Below are 16,665 nucleotides of genomic sequence, written 5' to 3'. Positions count from 1 at the left end.
TCTGCCATCACTAAGAAGGACCTTTGCTGCAAAGAGATGGCTTCTGGAGCGTTGCGAATGCCTGCAAATCACAGAGCGTTGTGATGCATGATCTTCTCCTTCCAGCTCCCCCTCAGGTGAACCGTGTAGGTGGCTTCTGCATGGTGTCATTCTGCCTGTGGCCACACAGCGGGTCACTCTGGACTAGCTGTTCAGGTTTGATGGGTGACTCCTTCTTGTAGCAATTACATAAGAGCTTTCATAACCCTGCGCCTGATCACTATTGCCCTACTTCCTAGTTAGGGAAGTAAAGGCATCCGTGGGAAGGACTATGTGTTGTATCTACGTTCGCACAGGAAATGGCATAATATCTCACAGGCGCACTCATTCAGCAACACTTACCCGGAAGCTGAGGCCCTGGTGACTAAGACTGTGAGCTTGTGGACAAGCCTCACAGAACTTGCAGCCTAGTTAAAAATTAACTTTCCCATTACCGTATTTTCCAAGGATTGGAAACAAGTAGCATCTCACATGATGAGCAGATTATCAGCGAGGAGACATTGACATCATGCATTTCTTATTGGTCGGGGGTGCGAATTTCAAGCATGTTTTATATCCCCCTCATGTTGGAAAATCATTGAAAAGCTGGCATTGGACTGGCAGGAACTTGGGGAAAGAGACACTACGTTATTCCTTTTTGGAGCCCCAGCCTTGAGCCCAGCGCCCCATTCTCAGTACTCAGGAATGAATGCAAAAGTATTTTGTAAATTATTAGAAATCATGTATTAAATAAAGGATTAAAGTAATAGGTGACTATTTATATTCTTCTAACCAAATGAATATATAGGAAGTATGGTTACGTAGGTAAAGTGTGGGCTAGAGATGTCCTTTTTGTGAGTGGAGGTCATAAAGCTGTATTAGATGTCATGTTCCTGGCATGTATACAATCCGTCTCAAAACGCAAGAATGAATACCAGGAATACTTGACAACTGAACGCCACCGGAAATGTGTAACAAGATTCATAGCACTCAAGAGGTTCCTGTGCTCCTCTTAAATGAAAGTTGAAGAATAGGACGTGACGTGTGTAAGTTCTGAACCACAAACTGTATCCTCTAGACGGTGGCCATTCGACCTGACAAGCCTCCTCCTGCCTTATCCTTCATGATGAGCCCTGATGGAACAGATGGTTCGAGAACAGGAAATCCCGGACCATGACTGGACTAGCTGCAGTTAAATGAAACTTGCCTACAACCGCTCTGGCACTGAACAGCGGCAGGGCTCTGTAGACCTGCACCCCAGCCCGGGGCAGCTCCAGGCTTCCTGAGGGGTCAAGTGTCTTGGAATGGGCAGCCCTATAGCCTCCCCTTGACCCGTGGCTCCTGAATGCTGAGTGAGGAGGCTTTGCGGTAGGGCAGGTTTTAGAGAACCAGGGTACTCCCAGGTGATTGAGCAAGGTTCCCAGAGCCCATGTGGAATTGAGATCTCACAAGAGAAACCTTGTGTGACTCGGAACCCTCCCACGGCTCTAGAACTGAACTCTCACTTCCAGAGGCAGTACCGCCAAGGCAGCTGTGGGCTCTCTGGGGCTCCTCCTCAAGCTCTGGGAGCCAGAGTCCTCCCCCTCAAACCGGCTACCGTCACATCATGGCTGACGTGGGGGGCGGCGCAGCAGAACACGACTACTCCTCAAGGAGGGAAAGCCAGGTCTGACGTCTCCCTATTGACTGGTGTCTCCCGGTTACACTGCAAAGCATGGCTTGGTTGACAATCTCAAATGGGAAAGAAGGAGCCTTTCTAAATAGACCTGAAAATGTTAGCCTTATGGGTGAAGTTCTTTTTTTTTTTTTTTTTTTTTTTTTTACTGTCTGAGGAAACACCTTGGATTTTGAATCTGCCCAAAGGGAAAATGGAATGGTCTAGTTTAGATCTTAACACTCCTCTAAGGGCTTAAATTTGGGTAGCCAGAGTTAACTAACTTGAGGTAAGGGACACGTAGTATCGGCTGTCTGCTGATTATGTGTTGTGTTCCGTGCTGGGCACTTGACTTCCATTATCACTTCCTTCTTGCAGCTGTCCTGCGGGTGGGCAAGTGCTTTTTGCCTCACTTCACAAATGAGGATAAGAGAGGGGAGTAAATGGCCTAGGCCGGAGCCTCGTAGCATCAGAGGTCTAGCTGGAATGCAGAATAGACCACCTGGCTCTAATACCCCAGGTCCATTCATCTCCTGCCTTCCTTGGAACTCCCTGCTTGCCTTTGGGCTGTGAATGGTGTGTCAGACTAGGCACTCTGGTACCTTAGCCTAGTGCTTTTTAAACTTTAATAGGCACAGCTTTTCTGAGTCAGTAGAATTGGGCTAAGGCTGAAGATCCTGCATTCCCGAGCTCCCAGCGGACGCCAGTGATGCTGATCCGTGGACCAGCTTTGAGTCGCAAGCCTGATGTATTGAAGGACTCGTCACTGGCAGGTCTTCACACATGAGTCACCAACATGAAAGACGGGCTTCTTCTCATAACTCAAAACCTTTCTGGGTGATGCCCTATGATATCGATGTAATTTCCATATCTGACATAGCTCCAAGTGTCTCAGTGGCAGAGGCAGAATGTGATGGAAAGCTTGAAGGAGTCTGTCTAGCGGAGAAATAGACTCTCACAGTCCAATAGAAGAAAACAAGTAGGCAAGCTGAATCAAGAAAAGTGAGAGTCCGGATATTGTGATATTGGGACTCACCATCTTACAAGTAAATATGGACTTGTGTGGGGTGTAGAAAGGAGGAGAACGGATACGACTGCAGGTATGTTGAAGAGTTTTAGCACCAAAGAGGGAGAAACAGTTTCAAGAGTGGGTGGGTAAGAGGATATATACGATAAAGCATTTCATGCAAATGAGAGCCCAGTGGCAATGAACAGCTTAGCTCGGCTCACTTTCACAAATATTTATGGAGCACCAACCGTGTGCCAGCATTAAGATCTGAGGATGTTACAGCTCTTAAGAAATAGCCTCATGTGGGAGACAAAGTATGCAAACACCTCACTTTAATATATAGGATAAGAAGAATGATAAAAATATATATACAGGGAATCGATTTAATACTGAGATGAAATGATTAAGTCTGGGGAGTGCGGGAAGGCTTCAGAGAAGACCTGACATCCGATCAAGATGTTAAAAGTTGAACAGGAGTTTGCCATTGGGATTTCAAACACAGGAAATAGAATTTATTAAGGGGCAGAGGCGTCAAACAGCTCAGTGTGTAGCTCTGCTGGAGCCTGTGGGAGGTGGGTAACTTCAAGGAAAAAGCAGAAGAGTACAAGGCAGGGGACCTTCAGACCACTTTCGTACGGTGCCCAGGAACTCGAGATGTGACGTGTGCACCTGCAAACTCTGTACATTTCAACCCCGGAACGCTGGAAGGATAGGCCACGTCTGTGCCTCCAGCTGCAGTGGACATAGCGTAGGAAGGCGTGTGTAGATTTAAATACGGCCCTACGAACTGCCTTGCAAAAAGTTTCCAATATATTCCCCCTTCAGAAGTACCCACTTGGTGATAGGCAGCCGTTGAAAAATGTCCAGAAGCATTGCCTGGTGACATTTGTGCTTCAAATCACTCCAAGCATTGTGTAAAGGATACATTTGAAGGGGTCAAGATCCAAGATGAATAGGACAGTTAGGAGAGAGGACAGCTCTCCGGTCAAGAGACCGTGAATGTGCAAATACACAGCTGAGCTAGGGGACCAGGGCCATACTGGAGAGAGAATTCTAAGCTAAAAACAAATGTTAGAAATTGAGACCTAGTTGGATGTAGGGGGTTGGCGAGAAGGAGGTAGGAGGCTGATTCCCGGGTTTCTGGCTTGGGATGCACGAGATAGGGAATGCTGGAGGTGCAGGCTGTGTGGTTAGAGGATGAGGCGGAAGAGTTGGGAGATGGCCATCCAGTCTGACTCTGGACCATTGGCCTTGATGTTCCTAACAGGAAGGACAGCGGGTGGAGGCACCCAACAGGAAGTTGTAAGCCCAAATCCGCAATGTGAGGTCAGGTTCCTGTTTGGGAAAAAACAGACTGGGGAAGCGGTCTTTGACGTGATCTGGATTAGAGCGGAAGCTAAGGGCAAGGAGGTGATAGCCTTAAGCACCTTAGGGGAAGGGCTATGTCCATCTCTACCTCTATTGCCACACAATGCTTTGCTTCCATTGGGCCCTCAGTAATTATTTGTGTATTTTACTATTTGGGTAAAGAAATGAAGGAGGCCGGAAACTGAGAGATGTAACTCAATTGCCTTGGAATTTCTTTTTGCATAATAAAGTCGGGAGTGTAATGAATGACTGTGAGATAATATTTACCTTTTTTTCAGCATGGGCCAATAAACTACAAGCTCTGATGGCTGCTGCAAGTGTGGGCCAATCTAACATTCCCAAAGGAAATGGACCTTATTCTGTCGGTTGTACAGACTTGATGTTTGATTATACAAAGAAGGTAATGCTTTGATTAAGACCGCTTATCTATATTCGAGTACTGACTGTGACTATTGCCCACTAGAAGGTTTTGAAACTGGCTCTTGCCCTCACCTGAGAATGACTCATTTTGCCATTTGTCTTGTCTAGGAAGCCTTTCGCTAGTTAAGTCATCCCCCCAACTTGTTGTTGTCATGGGACTAATTTACCTATAAACACTCTTTATTTTCCCCTTCCTAAATGGTTGAAACCAGACTGCTCATACTTTCTTTTCACTCCGAAGGCATATTGTCCTATTTTGCTTCTCTGTCTACTGTTCTTAGTCACCACAGCAGCTTAAAAACGTTTCTCTCGACCTCTCGTGAACAACAGAGGTATCTGGGTCTCCACTAATTAAGTATGCAAAATAGCTATTGGAACAGAACGGAGAAGCAACTTCACTAAAAGTACATTCATTTCTTCCCTCTACAGGGCAGCTTCTTGCGTTTGTATTATCCTTCCCAAGAGGACGAGCACCACTCTGACACCCTTTGGATCCCCAACAAAGAATATTTTTTTGGTCTTAGTAAATATCTTGGAACACACTGGCTTATGGGCAAAATATTGAGCTTGTTTTTTGGTAAGATTTCCATCGATCCTGCTTTGTAGGCTCTAGAATATATGAAAACCTTGAAAACAGCAAAAGTTTCAGGCAAGGATCAAAGTAGATTTTCTCCAGTCTAAACTTCCCTTAAGATGACAAAGTCTTTCTTAAAAGCCCAGGTAACTATCAGAGAATCAAGGGTTCTCATTCTGTTTGTCCTGCATATATTGGGGTAGATGGAGGGACAGAAAGTGTCAGACTTTCCGACTGGCTGTAATATCTGTGTCTGGCTGGTCTTTAATGTTCCCGCTTACATACTGTGGGGAAGCAATAATCCGGTGAGTAAGTAGCAGGCTGGCTGAGGTACCCGGTGCCCTGGATACTCTGTAGGGAAGTGAACGCTAATTTCTCACCTATGGTAAGCGAGGAGACTACTCTCCTTCCCCTCGCCCACCCGCAAGGAACCAGCTCCTCTCGCCAAGATCATCTTCTGTGCTTGATTGCTTCGCTTGCCTACAGATCGCTAATATGCTATCTGTTTGATCAGACAGTACTGTGGAACCAGTGTTAACTAGACCTTCAAATCTCTCTCTCAAAACTACCTACAACGGCATTTATTTTTTTTTAAGGATTTTATTTATTTATTTGAAAGAGATAGAGATAGCCAGCGAGAGAGGGAACACAAGCAGGGGGAGTGGGAGAGGAAGAAGCAGGCTCATAGCAGAAGAGCCTGATGTGGGGCTCGATCCCACAACGCCGGGACCACGCCCTGAGCTGAAGGCAGACGCTTAACCGCTGTGCCACCCAGGCGCCCCAACAGCATTTATTTTAAACGTCTCCTTGGAGTTTTCTTAAAAACCACTTTATAACAGAAATGATGGAAATAGAACTACAGGTCTTCATGGTGCTGAATAAGTTATAAATCGCTTCCAGAGCGATCATCCCATCCGATCTTCATGACTGCATCTCTGTTTTATAAATGAGAAAATGGAACCCAAGTGACCGAAGATAGTAATGACAACAGCAATTGAGAAGTGAAGGAAGACAGCATCTTCCATATTTTGAGCCCCTTGCTATGTCACGAGATGGGTGCTTTGCATATGTTCCCTACTTAGACAACATTCTCACAAAAGCCCTGGAAGGTACCATTTGCTCCGTTTTACAAAAAGGGGAAACTCAAGAGAGTTCTTGTAACTTGCTCAAGGTCAATAGGACGTGACAGAGCTGCGTCCAAAACCGCATCTGAGTACGAAGTCAGTGGTCTGTTTCTCTAGATCGTAACCCAGTTAGAATGAAAGGAGTCCCTGATTTGAAGATTCTGGTTCTTGGTGTAATGCTCCTGAGGTTCAGTTCAGTTTCAGAATATTCCCCTTGAAGTTTGGCCAACACCTGGCATTGGTACTAAAACATAGCCTTTCTCAATACACCTGTAGGTAGGGAAGTGTCTCATCTTAAGCACAGAGCTAGCAGTGGGGACTGATGATTAATGATTTTGTGGTCTTGGGAAAAACTCCATGGTAGGTCCTTAGTTGGTAGGTATCTAGTAGCAGACTTTTTAGTGAATTTACTAGTAATACATAAAAACATAAATACAAATTCCACGGGTCAGGATTTACACTAAGAAGATGTAAGTTAAATTAACCAGCAACATTCAAGTCAGAGAAAACACTAATTATCATCTCTCATTGTTGTCTAGGTTCAATGACAACTCCCGCAGGCTGGAACTCCCCTCTGAGGACTGGTGAAAACTATCCACTGATTGTTTTTTCTCATGGTCTTGGAGCATTCCGGTAATGTTTGAAAGGCTGAACAATTTTATTTTTATTTTTATTTTTATTTTTTTAAGATTTTATTTATTTATTTGACATAGAGACAGCCAGCGAGAGAGGGAACACAAGCAGGGGGAGTGGGAGAGGAAGAAGCAGGCTCCCAGCAGAGGAGCCCGATGTGGGACTCCATCCCGGAACGCCGGGATCACGCCCTGAGCTGAAGGCAGACGCTTAACGACTGCGCTACCCAGGCGCCCCAAGGCTGAACAATTTTAATTCCTAAGGACCAATGACTGAATGCATTCCCCCCCCCCGCCAAAAAAAAAAGAACAGAGTTTAGAGTATCACGCTGGCCCCCATCTTGGAGGAATTGGGGTTCCTCAAACATTGGCTGTGGTCCATGGATCAGTCCAGTCCTATCTTGTCAAGTAGTTTGATCCCTCCTTCTAGCTCGTGGAGACTAGCCTCATGACAAGAAGGGAAGGGTTTACGTTTTTGGCTGTCACCCTTCTATATTATAATATTTACACTCTCGAAATCATCCGCTGGGTTGGGTCTTCTGAGAAATTGACACCAAGACTGGGTTACCTGTAGAAGACATTTATTGGGAGAAATGTCTGTGAAGGCTAGAGGGAACTGAGCAGGAAAAGATAGGGAGAACCTTCAGATCATGATGCAGCTTGGACACATGGGAAGGAGATGGGGAATGGAGAGATTGGGTATGAAGAGTCTCAGATTACAGCACACTTCAAGGAGAGATGGGACCAGGCCAACTGAGGGAGTGCTTGACCAGAAGTTGCTCATCAAAGGAGTCCTGCATCTCACCAGAATGGGCCTACATTAGTACCCACGCTGTGCCCAGTCACTGGGTGCATCCCACAGGAAGCTTAGCTGGTGGTGGTGGATCTGGAGGGGCAGAGGCTGGGGGCGGGGTCTTTAGTCAGCTATGCTCTCTGTGGCATGACCTCTGACTGGCACATGACCTCCACACCCTCTCCTCTTCCATCTTCTCAGATGCCTACACTTTTTTCTACCTCAGAGGATTATAAGACTTTCAGAAATAGGTGGCTTTTAGCTGGCAAGAAGTTGGGTGGTATCTGCAATAAGAAATTATCTTCAGGGGGCGCCTGGCAGCCTCAGTGGGTTAAGTGTCCAACTCTCGATTTCAGCTCAGGTCATGATCTCAGGGCTGTGAGATCGAGCCCTGCAGCAGGGTCCATGATCAGTGGGGAGTCTGCTTGAGATTCTCCCTCCCTCCCTCTCCCTCTGGCCCTCCCTCTGCTCATGCTCTCTCTCTCAATAAATAAATAGATAAATAAAAAGAAATGATCTTTGGTACGTTAATTGTAGTCTAACTAGTTTTTTGATTTCTACTTAACCAGTGGTTGGGAAATCCAGCCTGCTGCCTGTTTCTATAAATAAAGCTTTATTGAAACACAGCCACATTCATTCCACCTTTTGCATTATCTGCAGCTCCTTTGGTGCTATGACAGCAGAGTCGAGGAGCTGTGACAGTTATTATATTGCCCACTGGAAATATTTACATCCTGACCTTTCACAGAGAAGGTTTGCTGATCCCTTCCTGAGTAGGGTGTGTATCTTCAACAGTAGAAGATGGAGTTCCTACTACCTCCCTTTGCTTTGGTTCTCTATTGCCATTTCCTGTTGAATGAATGAAATGAGAAGCTAGTGCAGAATGAAGACTGGAAAGGGGGTATGAATGCACCTGCTTAGCACATGATTCTTTGTGTCCAATCATTTAACTAAGAGTTGCCATGTGTTCAGTCTTTCCCCTGTTTTAGACGTATTTACAAGCCCTGAAAATGTATTCACTTACTTGATAGTTAGAGTAATCCCACCAGGTACCCTACCATTACAGAGGAAAGATCAGTGACTTATCCAAGGCAGACAGCTAATCAGTGGTGGATTCAAACGCAGGGATCAGACTGGAGGTCCCCTTCTCCTAAGCACCACGCTGCACTGCCTTCCTACGTACGCTGTCTTACGAGAACTTCACTACTGTTCTAAAGCAAAGGCAGTATTAGTGCCCTTTTACAGGTGCCGACAAAGATTCAGTGATGTAATTACCAAAAGTCATATAGCTGATAAGTAGTAGGGCCAAGATTAAAGCCCTCTCAAAAGCGATGTTTAGAATCACCACATCAGGGTTTCTCGGTCTTGGGACTCCCGACATTTCACAGAAAACCATTTCTTCTCGTAGAGGGTGGTCTTACACGCTGTAGTCCCTCTACCCACTAGATACCAGTAGCACCCTCTACCCAGTCCTGATACCTCCACACATGGTCAAATATCCCCTGAGGGGCAGAGCCGCCCCCTTTGAGAACCACAGCTATCTGGTTTACCCCCTGGCACTACTATGGGGGTATAATGGCCTCCACGTTCCCAGGCTTATTAGCGGGCCCTGCCTAAGCCTGGCTGGTAGTTCAATGCTTTCCTCTTTTTGTTTGGAAGGACGATTTATTCTGCTATTGGCATTGATCTGGCATCGCATGGGTTCATAGTCGCTGCTGTAGAACACAGGTAGGTCACCTGGGCTCTACCTTCCAGAAAGATTTATAAAAGTGTATCAGTGAAATTGTCAACTGTAGTTACATGATGAAGAAAAAAAGGAGATTGAGTTAAACTTTCAGGAGCCGCTAGCTTTTCTGGGGTTTATTGTGTGCCCTGTTCATGCACCATCATTTAATCTTTGTCAAAACCCTTTGAAGTGGTTACTATTATCACTGGTTTGAGGAGGGAAACGAAGCTGGAAAAGGGTAAGTAACTTGCCCCAAACCAGATGGTGAGTAAGTGGCAGCCCTGGGATTTGACTCCTGGTGTGAGTCTCCTAGGGACCTCCTAGAATTGTGAAGATAGGATGGGTGGATTTGACCCTAGCGGTGACGTTTTCGTAGACTCCCTTGGGGGCCTCTTTGATTTTAAAACAAAAGTAGAGTGGAAGAAGACAGGGAAGTCAGAAAGCTCAGAGTGAACTTGGGGGTGGGGAGGGAGCATGGCAGGGGACGAAGAAGAGGAAGAGCGAGTGTAAGTCATTGAATCTGTTTGCATTGTAGGGATGGGTCCGCCTCCGCGACTTACTACTTCAAAGACCAGTCTGCTGCAGAAATAGGGAATAAGTCTTGGCTCTACCTTCAAAGCCTAAAGTCAGAGGAGGAGGAGATGCCTGTGCGAAACGAGCAGGTACAGGCAGCAGGAGGGGAGGAGGCGTGGTGACTCGAAAGCGTATGCAAAAGGATGACGCTTGCTCATGCCATTTACATACTGCAAGGTGCACTCCTCGCTCTCCTATATCCCGTTCCCCAGAGACCTGTCAGAAGATCCTCTGAGTGATACACTTCCCTTAATGAAAAGTCTGGATCATAGTAAAAACGTAAAAATCCTGAGGGAAGACAGTACATATTCAGAAATTTTTCGCAATAGAACGTCTAAGTTTAGAACCTCAGAAGTGCTAGAAGAGAAATTCACAGAGGGGGCGCCTGGGTGGCGCAGCGGTTAAGCGTCCGCCTTCGGCTCAGGGCGTGATCCCCGCGTTCTGGGATCGAGCCCCGCGTCAGGCGCCTCCGCCATGAGCCTGCTTCTTCCTCTCCCACTCCCCCTGCTTGTGTTCCCTCTCTCGCTGGCTGTCTCTATCTCTGTCGAATAAATAAATAAAATCTTAAAAAAAAAAAAAAGAAATTCACAGAGACCCTGCTTTTCAAGGCAATATTAAAGACGCTGCTTTTCGGAGATGCAGCGTGGAATAGTGTTCCGAGGCCAGACCTTAGAATCCAGCTTTCTGTGTTTGAATCCCGGCGCCGTCACTTCACAGTATTGATCTTGGACGCGTTAGTTACTGTTACTTACTTACTGTTCTGCCTCTGCGTTCTATCTGCTACGACATAATGACTGATAACGTAGCTCTTTCACAGGGGCGTCTGGAAGATGAGGTGAGAGGAGGCACGCTGGCTTTCACCTCTGCGCCAAGCTTTCCAGTGGGTGCTTTACATACGTCTTTGCATTTAGTCCCGCCCACTGTTCACCGAGGTAGGCAGGATCCCACAGTAAATGGAAGCTCAGAGAGGTCGGGCACCTCAGCTGAGGTCACACAGCAGGTAAGCCACCGAGCTAGGAGTGGCACGAAGCTATGACTACCTGCAAAGCTGGGGCCCGTGTCCTCACGCCGGGCTGTGTTCCCGTCACTAGCACTTAGCCATTTCCACTTTGGGCGCAATCAGCCGTGTTTCCCACAGGCAACTCCTACACAGACTCTAACATAAGTGTCACATTTTGTCATTTTTTTTGGTCACTTCCTTTTTCTTTTTTTTTTTAAGATTTTATTTATTTATTGGACAGAGAGACAGCCAGCGAGAGAGGGAACACAAGCAGGGGGAGTGGGAGAGGAAGAAGCAGGCTCCCAGCAGAGGAGCCTGATGTGGGGCTCGATCCCATAACGCCGGGATCACGCCCTGAGCCGAAGGCAGATGCTTAACCGCTGTGTCATCCAGGCGCCCCTGGTCACTTCCTTTTTCTAATCTTTGTCATTTTTTTATTTTGTCATTTCCTTTTCCTGATAATCATGTCAGGTACAGACAAGAGCAAAGGAGTGTTCGCAAGCTCTCGATTTGATTCTGGCCATTGATGGTGGAAAGCCAGTGAAGAATGTCTTGGATTTAGATTTCGATGTGGAACAACTGAAGGTCAGCTTAAGAACAAGCCATTTCCCTTGTCCTGTCGTTCTTTCTTTTTCCTTCTCATCTGCTTTTCTGCTGTAACGCGAGGAATGACATGACAAAGGGCTGCAAATTAAAAAAAAAAATAGTATACGTGAACTGTTACAGCACTGAGGTAGGTATTAGGTCCACTAGATATGAAATGCCAACAGCCAGCTTTGAGCTGCAAAAACAGCAATTTTTCTGGCTCGACTCAGTACCTCCAGGGGAAGTGGTCTAAGTTCTTGGACGGCTTTTGCATATTTCTGAGCTTGATCCTGAAATGGTGGTCAAAATTGTCAACAGGCTATTGAGAGGGGGTGAAAGACTATCAAAGTGGACAGCATGACCAAAGGCCCAAAAGTGTGTGTGGAGGTTGGAGTAGAGGGGATAGAGAGAACTAGAAGTACTTCAGTTCGGGCAGAAGATGATGGTCTGTTCACCTGATACAGCAAAGAGTTTTTGTCCCTTAGCCAGCCCCTCCCTCTCCTGCCTCCGTACTTTTGGACGTGTTGTCCCCTTGGCCTGACACCGTCTTCTCCCTGAGTCTTGCTGACTCTTCAACTCAAGTCAGGCATCACCTCCTCCAAGAAGCTTTCTTGGACCGCAGCGCCACCCCTGGGCTGGTGAGCTGTCTATCACACGTGGTCCTGGGCACCACCCGCTGTGTCTGCATCACGCGTCTGTGTCTCTTTCGCCACCGGTGGACTGGGGTCTCGGTGAGCATGGTCTGCGGTGCCTGCACGGAGCAGGTGCTCAAGAGATACGCGTGGAATGAACACACGAATTAAACGTGGAGCGGGGAGAGGCAGAAGCCAGCAGTGGTGTTGGTGTTTCAAGTGTGGGCGCCTACATGGATCATTAAGTTTACTTCTGAACTTCTACGAAGGCTCAACATGTAAATTGTGTGTGTGTGTGTGTGTGTGTGTATACATGTGTGTGTATTTCTTTTACAAGAAATCAAAAGACTTAACCATGCCCATGAAATGAATAATAATATCATAATTTAAAAAACCATTCTATTCTAACTGCCGGTGAGATAGTGATGAATATATATTGTGCTTTTTCATATAGGACTCTATCGACAGGAATAAAATAGCAGTAATTGGACACTCTTTTGGTGGAGCCACGGTTATTCAGACTCTTAGTGAAGATCAGAGATTCAGGTAAGAGGAGGCAAAGAGAGAAAACAGCAAGTTTTTGGAAGAGGGGAAATGATAACCCATGTGGGATAGGATATTTATCAAATTCTTACTGAGGAAAGGATCCTTCAGGGTTTATAAGTCTGTTCTTTTGCCCCCCATAAAGTACTCTATATGAATTTTCCCAGACAGAAGCCATCTACTTCTCTTGCTATTAAAAGCTCTCCCCATTCTTATGTATTTTCCCTCATCGTTCTTATTTATCTGCTTAAGGGCTTAATATTTTCACTTGGAAATGTATCTTTATATATACATTTTTTTTAAAGATTTTATTTATTTATTTGACAGAGATAGAGACAGCCAGCGAGAGAGGGAACACAAGCAGGGGCAGTGGGAGAGGAAGAAGCAGGCTCATAGTGGAGAAGCCTGATGTGGGGCTCGATCCCATAATGCCGGGATCACGCCCTTAGCCGAAGGCAGACGCTTAACCGCTGTGCCACCCAGGCGCCCCAATATATATACATTTTATCTATGTCATAATGGTAGTGATATCAGTAGTGTATTTTACAGTATTTCTAGAGTTCCCCAATATGCAAGGCATTTTTTTAATTATTTTTTTTTCCATCTTTAAGATGGATAGAGGTCTTGGGGCCCCTGGGTGGCTCAGTCAGTTCAGCGCCTGGCTCTTGGTTTCAGCCCAGGTCATGATCTCAGGGTCATGAGACTGAGCCCCAGGTTGGACTCTGCACTCAGCACAGAGTCTGCTTGAGATTCTTTCCCCCTCCCTCTCCCGCTCTGCTCCTCCCTCCACTGGCTTTCTCTCTCAAATAAATAAATAAATAAAATCTTTTTTTAAAAAAGATGGATAGAGGTCTTAAATTACAGTTATTTGAGCAAGAGTCAAGACCAGGCTCTGGTCTTACAACTTGAAAAAATATTTTCTTTCTTGAACCACGGCATCACAGACTTGATGAGGTCATGAAGAGCCAACCATATAGAACATGGGTAGGACGCTTCGTGAAATTTCATCTCACAAATTTTTAAAATCAGTTTCCATAAGGGAATATTCTCCTTTTGCCCATTGAGCACATAAAATGGAGTGTCCAGAAGGTCCAGAAACATAGGATAAACTTACTTTTAAAAAGCAAGTTACATTTTCAAATGATACACCCCTTATGTTTTTCTTCAACCTCCAGACACTTTGCCAGGTGAAGTACCTCTGACTATAAAGCTACTGGTCCAACAGTTAACTGTGAAAAAGGCATAATAAATTGACTGCAGAGTGCCTAGAAGGTCTGGAAACGCAGGGGCAATATGCATATATTGTATATGTCTTCAGACACCCCACAGTTTTGGAGAAATTATTAAGAATTTATTTTGAGGGGCACCTGGGTGGCACAGCGGTTAAGCGTCTGCCTTCGGCTCAGGGCGTGATCCCGGCGTTATGGGATCGGGCCCCACATCAGGCTCCTCTGCTGGGAGCCTGCTTCTTCCTCTCCCACTCCCCCTGCTTGTGTTCCCTCTCTCGCTGGCTGTCTCTATCTCTGTCAAATAAATAAATAAAATCTTTAAAAAAAATTTATTTTGAAAGCAATGTAACAAAAATAAGTAAAACGTCATAAAGACACTGTATCTTTCACAATTTCTAAACGCCTCCTAAAGAAAATGATTCTGTAATTCCAAGTCTGCTACCTGTAAAGCTAATCATAGCCCCTTCCCACACTGAAGTATAATACCCGTGAGATAGCCCATAATAAACCAGGGTGGTGTGTGCCCATTAATGCTAACATCACTAGGAATTCCGTATGTCAGTCAGTGTGTAACCAGCCTTTGTCATCGTCCCCGACCTCCTGCAGGTGCGGGATTGCCCTTGATGCTTGGATGTTTCCGCTGGATGATGAAATATATTCCAGAATTCCTCAGCCCCTCTTTTTTATCAACTCGGAACGGTTCCAATATCCTGCTAATATCAAAAGAATGGAAAAAAGCTACTTGCCTGGCAAAGAAAGAAACATGATTACAATCAGGTAAGTATTTTAGTAAGTGATTTATTTCATCATCTGAAACAGAAACTTGGATAAACGCCAAAAGATAACCATTTGGTAGGCATGACAGAGCTCTTAAATTCATTGTTGAGACTTTCGATGAGGGAGATTAGATAATTTCAGGGTCTAAGTGCATTTATGCTTGCTCTTTTTAAAAATGCAGATATTTTGAGTAGCGTTAACATAAGTCCTTCATATACTGATAATTAAAATTTACATTAGGATACATGCTATTTTTATCTAAACACAAGAGCAGGCTTATGCATTTGGGGGCTGGGGTAGGGAGCAGGCTAGACTAGGAACTCTTTGGGGGAAAAAAGGCAGAGCGTCTGTTGAGATCCGCAGTGTGTACCTGTGTAGAAAGAATACGAGTTTAGAAATTCCCCAAAGCTATAATGGGGTACCCTGGAGCGTCAGTGATATGCTGATATCGGGGACGTGAGAAAGAAACCCCAGGAGAGTTTTGAACTGACGATGTGCTGTTGCAAGGTAAGGCTTATTTCGAAGAAGAAGAGGTGGTGGGAAGGAAACATAAACCGTATAGGCAGCGAGCACTATGGGGTCAGAGACTGGTGTCTTTTCCACCGGAGGTGTTCAGGAAAGGCTGCTTGGAAGACGTGGGAGTAGAACTGGTCTTGAAGGATCAAGAGACTTTAGAAAGATAGGAGGAGGATCTGGGTAGTTCAGCTGCAAGTTAGTTAAGGGCTTCAATATTTGTATGCACAAGTCTATTTAATTCTAAAACAGAAATGATGCAGAATGCCTAGCCTTCCTTAACCCCACTTCCTTACTAGGCTCTTCTCTACCCTTTTTTCTTTTCTCTGCTAGGAACCTGGACAGATCGCTCATATTTCATAGTTCATCTATACTTCCATTTATGCTTTGATTCCTATGGGCTAACTTCCCAAACCCCCACCGGTGTACTGCAACTCGCCCGACCAAGCACAGAAAAGGCCCAGCAGATTATTTGCAGCCTGGACCCTGCTCTCTGCATCCATTGGACCTTGACCTTGTAGACTTCCCCTATTTCTCCTCCCCGGGATACTACAACCCTACTCCTTGCTGCTCCTCCTATGTGTAGACTGCTCCCTCCCTTTCTCCCCTACCTCCTTTCCCTGAGGCCATTCCTCCACTGTCGGTAGCATCCAGGAGTCTGCTCCTGACCCTGTTTCTACCTGCTTTGTGCTTCTGACACTCAGGTTGTGAGTGGAAGCAGGGAAGTAGGAGCGGGGGAGGCAGGTGGCTGTGGTTCGAGGATGGATAACTGAGAGCTGTGGTTGGCTTAGCAGAAGCAGCAGCACCGGCGGGGCTGGAAAGATGTGTTCTGAACTTGGGATCTCTCAGCCTGAGCCAGGGAAATCTGGGTAGAGATGTCTGGCCACGCACTAGGAAAGTAAATTCGTGTATTATACATGAAATCTTTGGAATAGAGAAGACCACCAAGTGAGTAAAAATTGGTCTGGGAACAGAATCTTGAGGAATGTCTACATGTAAATGAAGAGCCAGTGGAGAACAGAGCGATTAGGGGAAGAAGGGAAGGTACAGACAAGGGAAGAGAAGGTCAAGAAAACAAAGGAAAAAGAAAAACTGCCAGAAAGTGTCAAATGTCTCAGAGGCAGTAGAAAATGAGCCCAAAAAAAGGCCGTTGTGCTTGATGTGAGGCTGTTGGTGGATTTAAGGAGCAGCATAAATGATACATATAAGATACTTACAGTTTAAACAATACAAGCGAAAGGGTTTCTTTTCCTTAAATCTACTTAATCCTAGGCTTATGTGCAGTGTGTTTTGACCAGCATCAAATAGATATGAAGTTAAGTGGTGTTGGTAAGCAAATGTAATAGGCTTCTGGCTCTGGGTACACAGTCCCTACAACACGTAGTACGTTGTATCAGCTCAAAGAAAAAGAAAAAGAGCTGGAATCATTTCTTCTAAAGCCAAGATGCCAAGGAAGACTGGAATCTTTGTTTATCTAGAAGGGAAGAGGAGTATG

At 45.6% G+C, this 16,665-nt stretch overlaps 1 protein-coding gene across 6 annotated transcripts in view; it reads left to right on the top strand.

Annotated features, from left to right (window-relative positions):
• Positions 1 to 16,665, top strand: part of PLA2G7 (phospholipase A2 group VII) — a 40,850-nt gene that overhangs the window by 21,164 nt on the left and 3,021 nt on the right. For 5 of the 6 annotated variants that reach the window (XM_026507309.4, XM_026507311.4, XM_026507308.4 and 2 more), the window contains 8 exons: positions 4,328 to 4,449; positions 4,899 to 5,046; positions 6,707 to 6,800; positions 9,252 to 9,320; positions 9,854 to 9,980; positions 11,363 to 11,476; positions 12,563 to 12,654; positions 14,487 to 14,657. In XM_026507309.4, coding sequence (XP_026363094.1) covers positions 4,328 to 4,449; positions 4,899 to 5,046; positions 6,707 to 6,800; positions 9,252 to 9,320; positions 9,854 to 9,980; positions 11,363 to 11,476; positions 12,563 to 12,654; positions 14,487 to 14,657 — 937 coding nt within the window. The remainder of the gene's footprint in view (positions 1 to 4,327; positions 4,450 to 4,898; positions 5,047 to 6,706; positions 6,801 to 9,251; positions 9,321 to 9,853; positions 9,981 to 11,362; positions 11,477 to 12,562; positions 12,655 to 14,486; positions 14,658 to 16,665) is intronic. The other variant, XM_044387182.3, reaches the window with a different exon arrangement.

This window comes from Ursus arctos, unplaced genomic scaffold (assembly GCF_023065955.2).
Source record: "Ursus arctos isolate Adak ecotype North America unplaced genomic scaffold, UrsArc2.0 scaffold_29, whole genome shotgun sequence".
NCBI classification, from domain to species: Eukaryota; Metazoa; Chordata; class Mammalia; order Carnivora; family Ursidae; genus Ursus; species Ursus arctos.
Note: the sequence above shows the minus strand (reverse complement) of the source record. Positions and strands in the feature narration are given on the sequence as shown.